Genomic DNA, 18,417 nt, shown 5'->3' with positions numbered 1-18,417 from the left:
AAAGGGAAGCACTGAGAATTCGCAGGTCTAGATACCTACACTTGGCATTTTTGATATGCTGAGATCTTTGGAGCTGGTATATTTTGTGGCCCCAAGGCACATAATGACATTGCTTCTTCAAATTAGTGTCATAAGTGTCAGATCGAGACAACTTCTAAGCATTTTCTGACATTGAGAAATTTTTCTTCATATAGATGTCTTTAAAAGCCTGTCTTTTATTATTCACCCTCAGCAAAAATCGTGATTAAAAGCAGGCAAGACAATAACCAAAGGTGTAAAAACATGCAAAAGCACCACTGTCAGTGCGTCTCAGTGGTGCCAATATTTCTCAGAGCAAATGCATTCTAACTGCATTTAGCTTGCTCTGAAATCAAACACACTTGATAAAAATAGAAATGAGTGTCTTCTTTATGAAATACACAAATTATGCTTTGGGAGAATATAATTTGCTATAAAGTATAAAATGTTTTAATATTTATATATTATAGTAAAGTCTTGTCGTGTTTATAAACACTCTATCAAGCATTTTTACAACTGGGCCACCAGTGACATCTGGAAACGCAATAAATATTCACGGACACACGGAGTATGAAATATACATCTTGATTTTATAATCGTGTGTGCTTTATTTTTTACACAAATGGAATGGAAGTGTTGAATATTTACACTTAACAGGAGTGTAAGCTGTGCAGTGTCTCTGTAAACTCCAGTCAGGCAAGGAGTAATTCCCCTCCCCTCCCATTCCGCATTACAGCTCAGTGGAGAAACATCCTGTCAGAGAGAAGCACAGAATTGTCATAGTAAAAGGATCTAATGGGTACAACCTGGTGCACTCAGGAGTTAAGATACACTTAGGAAACACAAATTTGAGGAGAAAACTTTGCCATCCCATTGGGAGTCAACCTTGCCACTTGGTTGTCTGCCTGCACAAGCTGCTAGGGAGATACTGTACTCTTTCAGCTGATCTTTGTCCACATTCTCTGCCTGTCTTAGCTTGTCTTCAGCTGCTACAAGAAACTGCACAGCTGTACAAAAAATGATTTCTGAAGCACAGGTTTCAGTGAGGAAGGATATTTACAGACTGAGTATGTATGTGTTTCCAACCACACTAATTCATAGCTAGTGTAGTATGTGTATACATGGTGTGCATACCATACATACCTTACGCTTAAGTAATTAATCCATGTCCACAGAATTCTCTAGGGAGTTTCCTGGAAAATCGGTTATCACAGGAAGTACTCCACATGCTTTAAGGGAACTGATGTCTCCCCCTTCCCAGGAGTGACATATTAGTATGATAAATTTAGGAACTGGCCTCAGTCCTTGGAGTAAATGTTTTTGTAGGAATTTTAGGTAGGACCAAGGCAGGAAAAAAAAAAAAAAGATGTCATTTCACTAGCGAGTCCATTCAATCTCACCAGAGCAATCACCAGCTGAAAAGCAGAGGGGGCTTCACATGAAAATAGGAAAAAGTAGGCGGGGGAAAGAAAAAAACACCTCTCTCCAAACCAGGGCAGTGTCATGGCTTCAATGAAAAGGAAGAGGTTTGTTAGGATAGTTGTTGGGGCCAGACTCTGCCTCTGTAGAAAGAAGTGTCCTCAGCCTGGGTGGTGCTGGCAGCGAGCTCCTGGAGGGACAGGTCCAGGCAGCGGCTTCCAGGTGCCGCGGGGCCCACAGCACTTGCATCGTCACTGCCGAGGCAGCGGTGCAGTCAGGCTACAGGTCAGGGCCTCACACTCAGCTTTGCTTTCTTGGCTGAGTGGGTAAAATGGTGACCCCAAATATTTGTGTCATTAGTCCATTGTGTGGACTTGCTGTCTGATTCAGCCATGAGCCCTTTATAGGACACAAAAACTAGGGAGTGGTGTGGGGATGACCAGAGAGGTGAAGAGAGCAGAGGACAGGATGGGAGGAAGGAAGAAAAAGGGCAACGTGAGACTGAGATAAAAGGAGAGACGGACAAAGCAATAAAGTTGCAGGTCAACAACTCAGGAATTTGATAAAAGCAGAGACACAAGACGACCGAGAGAATGGTAGGAAAAGAGGAGGGGAAAAATGGGTGAGAGCCAGAGGCATGGAGAGCATTGCCCTAGCTCAGTCCTGAAGGGCTGGCCATAGGATCTAAGACAGCTCACAGAGGCACCCCAGTGCAGCTTTATCTAGATGGGCTTGCTAAGCAGATAGAGCCAACCCCAAAATTTGGGCCTGGGAGAAAAGGCCTTCAAATAATAGGCCACCAAGTCCCGTGGGAGAGCAAAAAAAAAAAAAACAAATGCCCCAGCAATTGGCTGACAGATGGGATTTTGAGTTTGGTAAAGCTGAGACCCCCATGGTGCTACACATTGTACCAGAGCATGAAAAATAGCACCAGTGACACGGTCTGGCACTTTTCCGAAAGGGCCCAGCATGTGAAGGTGACACTGCGACCCCAGAAAGCCTTCAGATTGGAGAGAGCTCCGGACAAAGTTTGCAGTGTTAGCACCAGTCTGGCCCAAGGCTCCAGGTGCATTTGCACCAGATGTGATCCGGGTGACTTTCATGCCGTTTCAGTAACGTTGGATTTACTGCAAAATACACCAGTTCTTTGGAGCCGTAGAGACCTCAACATTGGGAAGCGCAAGACGACACAACAAAATGGAGGTGTAAATTCTATAGGAAAAGACCCTCTCACCAATGTGCTTGGTGATTCTTCAAGCAAATATATATATGTATATATATTTATATAAATCTACATAAAAATCAGTGCAAATGCCACTTCTAATCCGGAAGCATCTACACTGGGAAAATAAATATATTACTACAAAACCAAGGGTTGGTGGTTCAGTTTGATTGTACTCAGTCACAGCAATACTATTAAATGGAAAGCACATCACAGGACTGGAGAAAACATCTACTCACTAATGACAGTCCTCTAAATAAATGGTTGCATGCTCAGTGGAGAAACCAAAGAAGTTATCATGGTGGCCTAAAAAGAGAGCTGGGATCAGGAATGGCGTTCTAGTGGCAGAAGACTTCTGAGCAATAGGATGGAAGTTGGCCTTGTCCTGAAACTGGTGAGTTGCAGACATGGACATATCTTTAACATTTTGAGCCCTCTAACGCTGTCTGTGGAAAATTGAACTTTCATTGAGGGAAAAATGCATCATTGCTAGCCCTTCCATTGGCGAAGGTAGCCTCAAGACTGTAGGTAGATGCATAAATTTGCATGTTTATGTTCGTTTTGGTGACTGCAGCCAGGCAGACAACAGTATTTAGGAAAAGATGAAAGACCCTTGCTTTTGGAAAGAGACTCTAATTTTTGAGCTCTGATGTTCTAACTATGAAGAAGCCCCATCACTTTGATGGCTCTGTCTTTTGCTCTCCCACTCCAGCCTACATGCTGGTTGGCTGCACAGTGTGGCAGAATCCCTGCCAGGTCTTGATGTACCCCAGAAATAAGGCGATGGGGCTTAATCTGGGCATGCACAGAACCCAGAGTTGAGTGGTTATTAATATCACTGAAAAGTCTCTCTCTGAACACCATGGTTAGAACCAGTGCTGGCGTCACCATCAGCTCTAAAGTGGGAAGCTAACTCTTCTGTTTCAGCTTATAGGCTTCGGGAGGTTTCTTTTTTTAAATCATCATTATTATAATTGTTAAAAAAATAAACTTGGTCCAGGTGCAGCGCCAAAGAAGGCAATTCAATTGGTTGAGCTCAAAGTCATAAATTGTCGATCCTTGTGTTTCTCTTTGCCCTATATACTGAGACAAAAAGTGCACCCCTCACCCCTCCCAACTAGATAACTTCTCTTTTCTCTCTTCCTCAGAGAAAATAGTGCATCTTAGGACAGATCTCCCCATAGAATACCAACTCAGGCTGTTACAAAACACACAATTGCTCTGTGAAACCAAAAAAGGATAATCCTAATGACTCTTGGTTTGCCAGAATACTAAGTGGTCCTTTAAGAACTGTATGCAAGTAACTAGGAATAAAGTTATTCAGCTATCTGCGTTAATGGGTTCAGGTTATTTAACTAGAGAAAAGCAAAAGTTCCCTTCAGCTCATTTGCTCGAGTTTGTCTCTGAAAAGCCATCAGCTCAGAACGTGTATTAACCAAATCTCTTCTAAAAATACCCATGAGGGCAGCTCATTAAAGGGATGTGCTCCGTAAGTGTGCATCGCTTGTGTTCATGGGACATGATGGGAGGTGAGTGAGGGAGAAGTCTTCATCAGACTTGGAAGGAACTTGGATACTCTGAATGGATCATTGGCAGCAAAAGGGAGACCACAACCTCCAGCTCTCGGGTTTGCTCATCTGCCGAGAGTGCATACACTTAGTCTTTCAATGAGTTTTAGACTTTACAAAATATTTCACAAAACTTTTTTAACCTATAGAAATTCATTTCTATACATTTAATATATTTTATTGTATAAATTATTCTCATCTTTAGTGCCTTCTTTCAGTTTATAAATGGCAAAATAGACAACACTCAGAAAGCTCATCCAGGTGGAATCCCCTCCTCTCAGTACGGTTAGTTCTCCATACACTTGTGAATTTTATGACATGTTTGTCTTTGATGCCAGTCAAGGAAACTATGCAATTATCCGCCCCTGATAGTATGTCTTCTCCAAAGGGACTCCTTTCTTTTTTCCTTCATTTCCTTTGCTTGTTAAGAAATCAAAGGATGTGCATAGTTATAAAATTCAAAGTGTACCAATTACAGATGTGGGGAAGGGGAAGGTTGGTGAGGTTTGAGTGCTGGCAACTTTTCTTTAAAGCCAAAAACACAGAGCTCAGCAGCTGAATCAGCTCTGGACATCTGCTGGGGTGAGGAGGCTGCCCATCTCTAGGGCAGAAAGCCCATCAGAGGTTCATCCCTACACCTGGTACTTTGAGAAAACCAAAACCTTCCTGCGTACTGCAATGTCTTTTCCGTCCCACCCTTTGGCCCCTCTGTTTCCTTCATGGCTTCACACAGTTTGTGTTGTACATTCATAAGGATTCACATTGACTGCAAAAACATAAATGCAACAAAAACATAAAAGCCTCCAAGTAGTATATTATATATATTTTGTTCTTCTAGATGCTCTTCTGTCATTGTCAGAGGCTTAGTAGCTAATTTATAACTTTTCCTTTGAGGGAATCCAGATGAAAGGCCCAGATTGCTCTTCAATAACAAGCTTGCATTGGTTATATATATCTTCTAAGGTGTCTCCTTGGACAATAGCTGTAGAAAAAGCAAAAAATACCCAGAGTTAGGAGGCATTTCCTGTGGGGGTGAAGAACAGGAATCACTCACCCAACAGAGGCTCAAATCAGTGAGAATTCATCAGTAAGCTTAATATCCCCTCTCATTAGTAAGAAAAAGCAGACCATTTACATGAGTTCACAGCAATGATTTTTAAAGAAGGCATTCAATACGTACCCTAGATCAATAATAAACATGTCACAATCTTTGCACTTTCTATATGTCTTTTGATTGTTCTGACAATGAATCACTGGTTTATTTCATGGTTGCCTTCTCTGAGCCAGGAGCTGGAGCAAAGCATCCATCAGTTTTCAGTCAGAGAACACTCTGCTTGAGCTTAGTATCTCTATACTTTACTTTGGCAGAGACAGAAATTCAGATATTTTAGATTGGGGGGATGGCAGATAATAAGAGCTTTGAAGGAAAGTTTAGTTAACCTCTTCACTCCAAAAGCCTTTACTAGGAAACCCCATTTATTCTCTAAGTTATTTAAGATTTTTACCATATAGAACTATTTATATTGCAAATACCCGATAGCTACAACTTATAAGAAACATAAGTATAAACTGTAAATTTATGCTGTAAATTAAATCTAAACTGTAAATTACTAAAGCACTGGGTTCTGAGTATAGATTTAAACACATTTTATTGTTTCCTTTGAATAAGATATGTTGAATAAGATTTATAGGTCTCCAAAACCTCATTCAGTACTATACTATCCATGTGAATAAACATGGTTTACATCTTTATTCTTTAGATTCTATCCATGATTATAAACTGCAGGTCAAATATTCATTGTTTTGACTTAATTTTCCCACTTAGATGCTCTTTTAGAATTGAAGCATCACTCATATTACTGAGAGATGCTTTACTTAGTATCCTACTAAAAATATTTGGAAACGGCCACACCATTGGTGCTTTTGGTGCTTCTGAATAAGATTAAAAACAAAGCTACAAACAAAACAAAAAGCCCTCATTTATTTGCATATCAGTAAGTCAAGAGGAAAGTTGATTATTTATTTATTTTTATTTATTTATTTATTTATTTATTTATTTATTTATTTTGATGTGTTGGGGACCAAACTTGGAGCCCTGTGCAAGCTAGGCAAATGCTATAGCACTGAGCTACATCTCTGATTCAATATCTTGTTTATAAATCATTGAGAATCCATATAAGATAATTTGCATGAAGCCTTATTTCTCTCTGGGTTTAATCTGTGCTTCATGAAAGCATAGAAAAATAAAGAACTCAGAATAGCCAGAGGAAATTCTTACTGTCTTCCCTAAATTTCATGTTCCCAAAGAAGTATTTTTTTTATTTTATGTGCATGAGTTATTGCCTACAATGCATGTGAGTGCATCCGTGTCATGCAATACCCACAGAAGTCAGAAGAGGGCATTGGATCCCCTGGTACTGGAGTTAGTAGACAGTTGTTAGCTGCCATGTGGGTGCTGGGATTCGAACCTGGGTCTATAAGAGCAGCCAGTGTTCCTAACTGCTGAGCCATCTCTCCAGCCTCCAAAGAAATATTTTTTTAAAAAGTTTTTTGCATTTAGATTGTAGAGAGTGTTAACTGAAACACTGTGAAAACCTTTTCATACAATGCTGATGAGACAGGCCTAGAGGTCATCAAGGCAGAGACTGAGAGCAGTAACTGCCATGGATACTGTCCATTTTGAGCCTTAAAAGGTTCCTTTTCAAGTTTTCTGATTCAGGGAGACAGTTTAAAAAGGTGTCATACCTAAGGCCTCCTTAATAGCAGGAGACAGTTTAGGGGCATCTGGCACTCATAGTTCTAGATAGGGTCAGTAGAGAATGTGGATATACTGATTACAGCTAACTCAGAACAGCTCAGAGTTCTGAATCAAATGGGTGAGGCAGACAGCACATTCCTATTCACGAAAAAGTACTAGGGATTCTCAACAATTTTAGCCTAACTCCCTCAGGCATGGAGCCCATTCTAAGCCAAATGTCGGGTGATTTATCTCTTTTCTTACAGTACCAGGGAAAGAGGAAATTACCTGTAAAATATTCTCCAAATTCTTGTTCTAGCTTAATTGCTCGGTCATAGGTTTTCTTGGCTTGTTCTTCTGTTAGACGCTTATTCATCTCCCTGAGAAAATGAAGGTTTGGAATTAGAACACACAGAGACTAAACCACACTCTGAAAACTTAAAATGTACTGCAGAAAAGAACCTGTAGGATGCACAGCTTGATCTTAGCAGCAGTTTCTGAGGCTTCATTTAAGACTCATTGTTGGAGTAATTTCAGCTGTCAGCACACCTTACCAGGGAGTGCACGCTCTCAGAGGACAGGCTCTTAGCACCACAATGGACTGAAGCAGAATCTGTTTTATGATTTGTAGTCCCTGGCCTCTGTTCTGTCCCCTGCAGTCCCTAGACTGTGACAAACCTTCTCCACCAGCAGACCCTAGAGTATTTAAATGAAGTGCTGTGTGCCTCCCGAGGGTTCAGCCTCATCAGAACAGACTGTCCTACTTCAAATATTTCCTTATTGAAAGTAATTTCTATACCTAAACTTTTTCATTTGGCTTTGTTCTAACAGATCTCTGTATCTCTAAAATAAATGTAGAACAAAGAATCGAAGAGAATCTTCCAGAAGTAGTCAGAGGAAAGAAGAGAGTCAGAAGGAAGGGACACTGTATCTGGGCTTGTTGGGCATCATCACACCCAAGAGAACTAGACTTGTTCATGCTCATCCACTGCTCTTACAAAAGGTTTGCCTTCTTCATCCCTCTTAAGGACTGTTGTTCATCTTCAGTATGAATCTGGAAATAGGCGGAGTAGAGAAACATCCAGAGCTTCCAGAAAATTATGGAAAATAGAGCAGATCCCTTAGGTAGGTAGATCTCTCAGGCCAAAACTGTATTCTGCAGCTCTAAGTGCTCAACTTCTGGAAATATGGAGGCATGCCTATAGTGACTAGAGCCTTGAACCACAGTGGACACAGAATGGAATAACCTGAAAGTGCTTGGACTACAGTGTTTTCAACCAGGACAGCCAAGCAATCTAGTCAAATAGTGAGTTAGGACAGAGGAGCGTGATATAAAAGAATCTCTAACATGGTTAGTGGGTACAGGGTAGAGTCGATAGAAGGATTAGCTGATAATGTTTTATAGCACAGTAGGGCTAACTGTTGTTACAGCAACTAATTGAATATTTCAAACTGGCCAATCAGAAGATTTTGAATTATCTCAAGAATGATTGAAAGCGCTGAACATGGGAGGAGCTTGATCTAATCATTATGTTTTATATTTAAGTATCAAAATACCATATCCTAGCAAAATGTACAGTTACCACATGCCAACCAAAACATATTTTTTTTATAGAAACACTGATGCCAACTTGATTTTGATTCAGAAAGGAGAATGGACTATAAAATATTATGCTGTCTGGTTTACTATGAACTATAAATGCATGCTATTTCATCATAAGATTATTTAAATGTCACCTAGTCTCAAAGACAAAATAAGGTAGGAAGGAAATGGAAATTTCTCTAATTCTCTCTAAAACTGCATTTACTGATTCATAACCAGTAGTATCTTCCCACATCCTCTAGACATTAAAAACAGAAGTCCAGCCAAATGAACAGACATTTTGATTGGCCTGTTAGGATGTGTAACAGGTGCATTTCTAAAAGTGTCATAGCCTTGCATGCTACTCAGGGACCAGAGATTCAGGTGTGGAACACCTAGGCTTAATCAATTCCTTCCTTAGTGCAAGTCATGGAAACATGAAATAGTGTGGGACCTTCCCTAAGGCACATAGTAACTGTACATTTTGCTAGGTTATGGTATTTTGATACATAAATATAAAACATAACGATGAGGGTGTATATGGAGCAATCTGGAGTAAGAACTTACCCCCCCCCATAGATTTCCTATTATAAAAAAAACTTTGGTATCATCTGTAAAAAGGTTATTTGAAAAAAGAGACAGAAAGATGTTGGACATTAGTGTGGGTAAGGATATAACTGAGAGCTAAAGTACAAAGCAGAACTGTCTGAACTTCCGTTGCTTTAAGAAATCTCATCTTGTTCCTCAGTCCTACCTGCACAAGCTTTGAGTGGGTACCATATTTAGGTGTAAAGCTATTGGGCTAAATCAAAGACTACTCCAGAGAAAGATGGCGGTCTTCGTGATCTTTGACCTGCTCCATCCGTGGTAGCCTGCTTTGTTGCTTTTCTTCCCTGCCCGCCCACCCCCCATGAATTCTCTTGTACTTTTTAGCAGTGACTTAGTTTGGATTATGGTCCTTCAATGTATGAATTTGTTATTGCTTCCATGCCTAATTGTCAAATTGTCAAGTTCTTTGAGGGACAAGCTTATGGCTTGCTTATTAGCCTATGCCATGAAGCTTGATTGAACACTCATTGAGTGAGTAAGTGAATGAATAAGTGGCGAAGGAGGCAGAGAAACAATTATGGCATAGATACAAGTAGATGGAAACAAAGCATCATGGGTGTAAGGTGGTAAAAGGCCACTGGAGATGGGAGGGTGCAGGGACACAGCAAAGCGTCTCACTGCTATGGGGCATATACAGGAGTCTGGAGGCAGCACTGGATAAAAACATCTCTTTCATCCATGCCCTTGAATTTATGCTCCTCTGAAGAGTTGTCTGTATATGTGCTAATCAGCCCTGTGGATGATGCACTCGAGAAGTAATGTGTATGATGATGTGTCCCTGCCTCATTGTGACAGCTGACATGCTTTTCTTCCATCTGACTGAGCATTGCTCCTTCCTGGGGAATGGGCAATTCATACCAGCATTGCTCTTGAAGTAAAAGCCTCAGGAAAGGGTGAACTGGAAACAGCCAGCCTTTAGTAATGAGATCGCACAAGGCTGAGTGCTATCACCACTGTCGTGGAGATCCATGAAAATGGCTGCAGCAAATTATGCCAGATTCACTGTCCTCATTGTGGACATCCAGCCTTCCAGATGTTTAATTCTTCTTGGTGATAAGGGGCTGTGACAAGGCCCTAGGGCAGAACTAACAAGCCATTCAGTAGTTATGGAAGCAAGTAGATCTTCCATGAACACCCGATGGGCTGTCTCTCAATGTCAAGCTGGACCAAATGTGCCACTGCTCTTGCTCCTGCAGGCTATATTTCCTTAAGAAGCCATGGGTCCCATTGTGTGTCTATCATGTGGACTAATTTCTATTTCTGAAATAGGCTTTTAAGATGCTGTTTCCAAGAGGGAAGTGTCACTTTTCTTAATGTGAGCACTACATATATTTATGTGGCTTTTTACAGGTTATACATAATGATGTTTGTCATAACTTAACTCTATATAATACCCAACACAGTATCCTACACAAGGAGAAATTTAGCACATGTTATTAGGGGTTGTAATAACAGGAAACCTTCTTTTATTAGAAGTATACATCTTTCTATGTGGCAACTTTGGTTAAAGTTCTTCACAGTGACCTCCTCCTATTTCCTTATCTTGGTAAAAACCCTTGTCTACCTTTTACTTATGAGGCTACATTCTACTTTTTAAAGAAATTATTTATTTATTAACCATATACTTAGAAGAAGCATTTCATTACAACAGCATTGATATATTCAATAACAATTTCCTGAGTTAAGATGCATCTCTTTCAAAATTGGCTGTAAAATTTTAGGTTTACAGTTGAATTATTACGAGAACCTTGAGAGTTTGTACTCAGTATAAACCCTATAAGACATAAAATTAAATGAAGTTTTAACCTTTAAAAAAGACCTCCATTTCATTAATAAAATACACAGGTTCATAGAGAAAAATTCATTTTTAATGCAATTGACATTAAGATGTTTGCACATGCATTTCTAATCTCTATATATCTGATTATTACTAGTTCTACTTTTAAGATATAACCCTGGTGATTTCCCCAGAGAAAAACTACTGAAGTTAATTTTCTCAGTTGCCATTCTAGCTACTATGATTTTCTTTACTGTTTTGTCCTCAAAGGAGACCAAAACAGGTAGCTGATATCTCCAGAACACAACAGCTTTCATCTCTGGGAATAAATTATTTCCATAAGCATTGTTTTCCAGTGTGTTTTCTGTAGTTCAGTCTGACACTCTCTGGACGCCCAACTGGAGGTGGTATTTGAGCAAGGCTCTTGTAACAGATGCACTGGCATTATCTCTTACATTATCTTAGAAACTGTTTATGTGTTTTATAATGATAAGATTGAATTTATGCTCCATAAAAAGTAACCTCATATCTTTTGTAATGTACTATTTATTAAGTACTTACTGTATGACAAGGAATATATGAATATCCATGACCTTGTTATTTAACCCTAGCTCTACAATGTCTATTTTATAGGTAAGGATCTAAATCTTAGGGAGCTCAAGCAATTTGTGCTAAGGTTATATAACCAACCACTGGCAAAGCAAAGACCCAGCTTGACCTAGTCAGTTGGCATGCCTCTGCTTGTGCCCTCTTTGCTCTGCTACCATTACTGACACTAGCTTCACTTTATATAGGAATTGCCTATACAGATGTCATAGCCAGATCATGAATATCTGCCCAGTTTGTTTACTGATTTTTGAAGGAAGATACTTTACAAGTCTTTTTGGAAAAAAATCAGAATCATAAATTTTCTCCTTGCTTATAAATATGCACAGATGTGGAGATGGATGTTTGGATGTCTTATAGTTGTATTATTACTAGGAAAGCTCTGTTAAGAACAGTGGCCTATATACATTAACACGTAGAGTCAGAATTCTATTGTAGGATAAAGTAAAATGTCAATGGAAAGTCTAAAATGTTCTTTGCTCCCTCTATAAAGAAACCTCCCACACTTAAAGATTTACCCATGAAACGATTCTCAGAAGAGACAATTCAAAGAGGACTGTCTCCCATCATTCACAAAAAACAAAAAAAATTAAAACAGAATCCCCCCCGAAACCTTAAAGCAACAGTAAATGTAAAGGCTAAAACAACTTACAAAATAATAAAGTAAAAAACTCAAGAAATATTAGCAAGAACATTTTAAAGAATTACTGACTCAAAAAGTTTAATGAATATATATTTTAAAAAAGAGAAATGCTTAAAAATCAACAATGGCATTTCCTTTCTGTAAGCCTCTGTGATAAAGAGTGTAATTCAGAACAGGGAGCTGGAAGAAGACTTCAGTCCTCTACTCACATCAGAGGTTCCAGAGACTTGGGCTTTATGAAGATGGCGATGGGATAGAGCTGGGCGACTTGTAACCGCTTGATAGCATTTCCTGATACATCAAGTATACAGTGTTTGCCCTGGTAGAAAGATAAAGAAAATGCCAAGTTAAGTCTGAAATAAATGGTCACCATCTAGTGAAATAAGATAATGCATGCCTCACAGAAAAGTATGAAATACTGGATTTCTTAAAAAAAATTTCTTTTGACTTATGTGTATGAGTGTTTTGCCTGCATGTATGTAAGTGCACCCATGTGTGCAATGCTCACAGAAGCCAGAAGAGGGCATCAGATTTCCTGGAACAGGAGTTAAGATGGTTGTTACTTGCCAAGTGGGTGTTGGGAACCAAACCCGGGTCCTCTGCAAGAACAACCAGTGCTCTTGACGTCTTAGTCATCTCTCTAGCCCTGAAAAGCTGGATTTCTAGAGACTGAAAAATATCACTGCAACAAATAATTCAGTCTGTGTGGTAGGTGTAACTAACTGAATTTTACAGAAGAGAAGACTAAGGCTTAGGAATATTGACTAAGAGCCCCAAATTCACTACTAGGAAGACCCAAGCCCAGCTTTTGAGCCTGGACAGAGTTATTGGTGGAGTAGACATTTCATCATTTATCCTGAATCAGTATTAAGCCTGGAAGAATGTTGAGTTTATAATGATTCCATACATTTGATCAGTACTTATGTGTACTTTGCCTTGATATGTGCAGCCTGGTAGAAGGCAGACAGGAAAGAGTTATCTTCAACTTTATATGGTTAGATGCCGAGTCTTGCAGTGAGTATGTAAATTTGTTTGTTAACAGATAGAAACCCTATTCCATTATAGCACATTTCATTTAACTTGGCTTCCAGAGTGGTGAGTGCTCAGTGCCAGGAACTGCTCCATAACATATTTCTGGAAAAGCAGACTCATTTGCCATATCATATTCTACCTCCTGGAGAGAAAACCTTATTACTCTGAGGCTAGAAGAACTTTACACAAGAAGACAAAAGACATTTTATACAGATCATAGCAGTCCTAAATCAATATTTTTGGGGAAAGACTTACAATATTCATACAAAATGAAGAGTCCAGAGAACATCTGAATGCATATGATACACACTAAGGTGGTTCATACCTTTATCACTTAAGTAATACATTCCAAGTTTGCTATCTGCGAAGTACAATGATTATGAAAGGTAGAAAGAAATGCTGTTTCATTATGTACTGGCCAGAGTGTTTTAAGTTAAGAGGTTGTATTTGCAAGTTCAAAGAGGAAGATGGATACCTCTTACCAGGATACTGACTAAAAACAGCATTCTTATAGCTTGATAGACCCTAACATTGAGAGAGAGGAAACTTCAGTCATCTTAGTATGCGCTCAGATATGAAACTTCTGAACACTGATGTCAATGAACAACAATTACATATTAATGGGGTTCTATGTAGTTTTTTTTTTTTTTTTTGGTCTTTTTGAGACAGGGTCTCCCTTTAGCCCCAGCTGTCCTGGAACTCACTATGTAGACCAGGCTGGCCTTGAACTCACAGAGATCTGCCTGCCTCTGCCTCCCAAGTGCTGGGACTATGGGTATGCGCCACCACGCCTGGGTAGTCTGTGTTTTTAATGGTGAAATGGGTTTCTTGTTAACAGCATGTTGTTGTTAGATTTTTAAAAATCCATTTAGTTAGTTTGAATATTTTAATAAGAACATTTACTCCATTTACACTCAAGGTTATTGATTAGTAAGGTTTACTTCAGTCATTTCGATGACTTCTCTTTTAGTTGATTTGACTATCTCTTGTTAATCTTTGCAGTTTTGTGGTTCATTTTATTGATCTTTTTTAATGTTTTCTACTTTATATATATGCTTTTCTAGTTGATTTATACTCTCGGGACTTCCATGGTGGAAGTAGTTATCTACTACTTGTGGATATAAGATTCCCTTATCTGATGGTCATGAATTCCCTTGGTTTTAGCTGGTCTTACCAGGTGTCTATTTCTCCTTCATTTCTAAAGCTAATCCTGCTGAGCGGTTATTTTCTTTCAGAACTTGGGACACCTCATTTTATCCCCTCTTAGACTGCAGGGTTTTTGTTGAAAAATCTACAGACGTCTAACGGTTACTCCCTTCACATTTTTTTTCCTAGCAGATTAAATTTTGTTTTGTGCTTTTAATATTTTATGTATATTTTTTTCATACTTATTTGGGGTCTTATAAGCTGTCTGTTTATGTATGTATGTATATATCTTTGTTAAGATCTGGGTAGTTTTCTTCTGTTATTTCATTAAGATTTTTCTGCTCTGAACTTTTTTCTCTTCATCTTCAGTGCTTTTAAAATTCAGACATTTGTTCATTTAATGGCCCTGTAGATCTTCAATATTCTCTGCTCCTCCTCTCTTCCTCCCCCTCCTCTTCTTTGTTTTATTAAGATAGACAAAACTGTCTTCAAGTTCATATAGTCTTAATGTATTGTTGAGCTTATCCACTGCATTTTCATTTTCTTTGACTTTGTAATTTCCAATTATTTCCACTTGATTCTTTAAGGAACCCAAACTCATATCGCTTTGCTGAATTTCTCAAACCCTGCATACTAATTTGAGAGCTGTTTAACTGTATTCCCTTGACTCCCATTGAGAATTTTATAGTCATTCTTTAAATTCTTCTCCAGGAATTTCATTCATTTTGATTCCTTTGGGCTCTTCCTTGGGCTAAAGAGTTATGTTTTCTTTTGAAGGCATGGTATTACCTTGTTATTTTTAGATTTCCTTTACTCTCGATTGAGGCTTGCATATCTGGTAGGTTAGAGAGATCTACCACCCTTCAAGATGGCCTTTTTAGTTGCAGCTCTCTTTTAAAATCTTAGTTTGTTGTATAATGTTGGTTTTGCTACCCTCTGGCCATGATAGTGTCTCCCTACAGGTTATTTTCCTGTACTTAATGAATTTGAACATATGACAGAATCAGAGACACCTGCTATTTCAACAGGCCATGCCAGAATTAGGATGCTTGAGTAGTTGGGGGCACATGTTGTGGGTGTGGGGTGCTGTGTATCTAGTAAACAATCGGTATTTCCTCAGGTACTGTCGATTATCAAAGACCTGTGGCACTGGTGTCCCTGTAGTGATTAGGGTTCTAAAGCATCTTCCCTCTCACCAGCCAGGGGTATGATCTCAGCTGATACATGGGAGAGGTGATGGTGGAACCATAACATCTCTGTGGTGTTCACTGCTAGCATTGATGAGGTGCAGTGGTGGGTGTAGCAGTGGACCCATGCACATGCTGGAGTGGTAGTAAGAATAATGGTGCTTCTCCTTTTTGCTTGAGTGATGGAGCAGAATCCTGCCCAGGAGCAGAACCTGAGCCAGAGATGGCCAAAGCTCATGTTGGGAGAGGAACACCTTTGGGTGACAACCAGGCCTGCCCAGGAATGAGCAGGAGTGGGAAGTGGAAGTAGCTGGAGAAAGTTGGTCTTGGTGCCAACTTTAGTACACCTTGTGTACCCATAGGCAAGGTGACAGCTATACCACTCGGTGTCTGCCTTTAGTTTTGGCACTAGTATGAGTCCACACATGGCCAGAAGCTTACTGTCAGAGGGTGGATACCACATCTCCTGGTAAGGTCAGCCCTCTCTTTCCCCTCCTTGTCTTAATATCCATTCCTTACAGTGAAGGTTGCCCAATAGGCTTAAGGTCACAGTTACTCTGCTGGATTGAGCTCAGGTCACAGGGGATCTATCCCCAAGTGTGAAGATTCAAGTGAGGTGAATACAGTCTCCATTGGAGTCCAAACTCAGACAGTAGCTCTCTTCTCTAGGCAGTTTCTCCTGTGTCTGGCATGTGGGGTGTTTGCTGGGAGATGATGTGAAAACCTTTTCCAAAAGAAGGCTACTGTGTGGATTTCAGGCTGTTGAAGTGGAATTTTCCTGCAGGTAGAATTGTCAGCATCCACACTGCCCGAGTTTGTTGGGAAGTTCTTTCATTCTTACCCCTGCCAAGAGGAACCCATTGTTTCTCTGGCTTCAGAGATGCAGTTGCCAAGACGTTTTGTCCTAGGTCTATGATCTTACATGGTTCTCTTTCTTTCTGATTTCCAACTTTCTGTTCAATTTTTAAAAATCATGACATCAAAGGGGTGGGGAGAGTCACATTGAATCATATCCTGACTTGCTATAATATAACATGACAATTACTTTCCTCCTATGAATTGTTCCTGTGTCTTCAGAGGAGATAGGCTCTAACTATACACTAAAGTGGTATCGTATCCTCTTCTCCCCTACATAGTCTCCTCTCTTCTCTGCTTCTGATATTGTCAGGAAGAAGGGAACTGCAGCCCCAAAGTCTCTTGTAAGTCAGAACTTTTGTCAGCAACAGGCTAGACAGTCCTCTTCATGAAATCTACCATGAGAATATTGTTTTCAGAGAGAGAGTGAGAGCGAGAGAGAGAGAGAGAGAGCGAGAGAGAACAACTTATCTAGGTAATCAAGAGTAGCAAATCTTCCTTAATAAATTCAGTTTTATTAAATAGGGTCTCAGATAGTGAGCAAAGGACAACCCGAGTCCCTATAAATATAGGCTATTAATTGTCTTTGGGTTTATGAAGCCTCTTCTCTTCCAAAAGTCAGAGTACTTTATTTAAATTATAATAAAGATGAATAACATTGCTATAAGGTGATTCTCTGCATGGATATCTGAAAAAGAATATTTAATCTTATTTAATCTGCAATCAGGAAAGAGCAATGACCAAAAGAAAAAAAAAAATAGTTTGCTACCAAGAAACCTTCAGGGAAGTTATAAGAGGAAAGGTGAACGTACCCTTTCTGCTACAAATCTCACAGACTGCACACTGGTTCCATATAAATTGTCATTGTACTGGCCGGCTTCTATAAATTTGTGCTCTTGGATATCTTTTTCCATTTGTTCTCTGGAAATGACAAAGTGATAGTCTCTGCCGTCCACTTCGTAGTCACGTTTTGGCCTCGTAGTATCTTTTATAAAACAAAAAATAATGAAATTAAGGTTCATTTATGTTCATAAACTTCCTTTCCAGCTGCTATTTTCTCCACTATTCCCTCAATACAGTTTCATGATATTTGTAATATGCAGTCTGATGGGCCAGTCTTATCCTCCCACATTAGAGTGATGAAACAGGACAAAGTACAAGAAACCACGACTTTGACAAGGCGTAGTTGTAATTTGAAGAGCAGAGACGTGAAGGAATTCCCTTATTCTTCTGCTCCGCCTAGAGGCTATTTCTAAATGGAGGGTCTGAGGTTATTCAGTGTTAGAAGACATTGGAACTCGTTTAAGGCTGGACATTGAGATTTCAGAAAAGGCTACATTTTAGCATGCTACTTTACACTTGCTTGTGGCCCACCTTGACAAGTCTAAAACCAAGTAACAAGCTGATCTGTCAGTAAATCATTGCTTTCTAGGACAACAATACTGTATGAAGGAAGATTAACACAAATACAGACTCTCCAGACTCTCGACAACCTAGCAGCACATCTGAGCACGATGGTGCACACATGTAGTTCTCGCACTCAGAACTCAGAGGCCAAGAGATCAGGGGTTCCTGACCAGTGTGGGATACACAGTGCGATCCTGTCTCAAACACAAGAGCCAAAAATCACCACTGTCCTAAAACACGCAACACCACAACACAGAGCACAAAGTAGATTATGGAAAAAAAATCAAAGAAGCAAGAAAATGTGCTATGTAATTAGAAGGAGAAAATGGGCATAGAGTTATAAATATGTTCAGGGTCTTAAATGTGCATAGCAGGTGGGACTAAAAGTCAGCACGTTAATTTTTGTTAAGAAGACAAGAGAAAACTAATCTATTGATATGACTTTAAAAAGTTCACATGTCCAATCTTTGACTCAGTTATTTTCTAACTGACATCTTAAAAATGGAGTCTTGCCAGGTGTGGTGGTACACGCCTTTAATCCCAGCACTTGGGAGGCAAAGGCAGGCAGATCTCTGTGAGTTTGAGGCCAGCCTGGTCTACATAGTGAGT

At 39.6% G+C, this 18,417-nt stretch overlaps 1 protein-coding gene across 14 annotated transcripts in view; it reads right to left on the bottom strand.

Annotated features, from left to right (window-relative positions):
• Window positions 1-602: 602 nt before the first annotated feature.
• Window positions 603-18,417, bottom strand: part of Dlg2 (discs large MAGUK scaffold protein 2) — a 2,328,307-nt gene continuing 2,310,492 nt past the window's right edge. For all 14 annotated transcript variants that reach the window (XM_008844185.2, XM_029568893.1, XM_008844178.2 and 11 more), the window contains 4 exons: window positions 17,214-17,386; window positions 12,391-12,500; window positions 7,253-7,344; window positions 603-5,209 (listed from right to left, as the gene is read on the bottom strand). In XM_008844185.2, the coding sequence (XP_008842407.2) occupies window positions 5,103-5,209; window positions 7,253-7,344; window positions 12,391-12,500; window positions 17,214-17,386 (482 nt within the window). In that variant the 3' untranslated portion in view covers window positions 603-5,102. The remainder of the gene's footprint in view (window positions 5,210-7,252; window positions 7,345-12,390; window positions 12,501-17,213; window positions 17,387-18,417) is intronic.

This window comes from Nannospalax galili, unplaced genomic scaffold (genome assembly GCF_000622305.1).
Source record: "Nannospalax galili isolate Female #2095 unplaced genomic scaffold, S.galili_v1.0 scaffold278, whole genome shotgun sequence".
In the NCBI taxonomy this organism is placed as follows: Eukaryota; Metazoa; Chordata; class Mammalia; order Rodentia; family Spalacidae; genus Nannospalax; species Nannospalax galili.
This window is presented reverse-complemented; position numbering and strand designations above follow the sequence as displayed.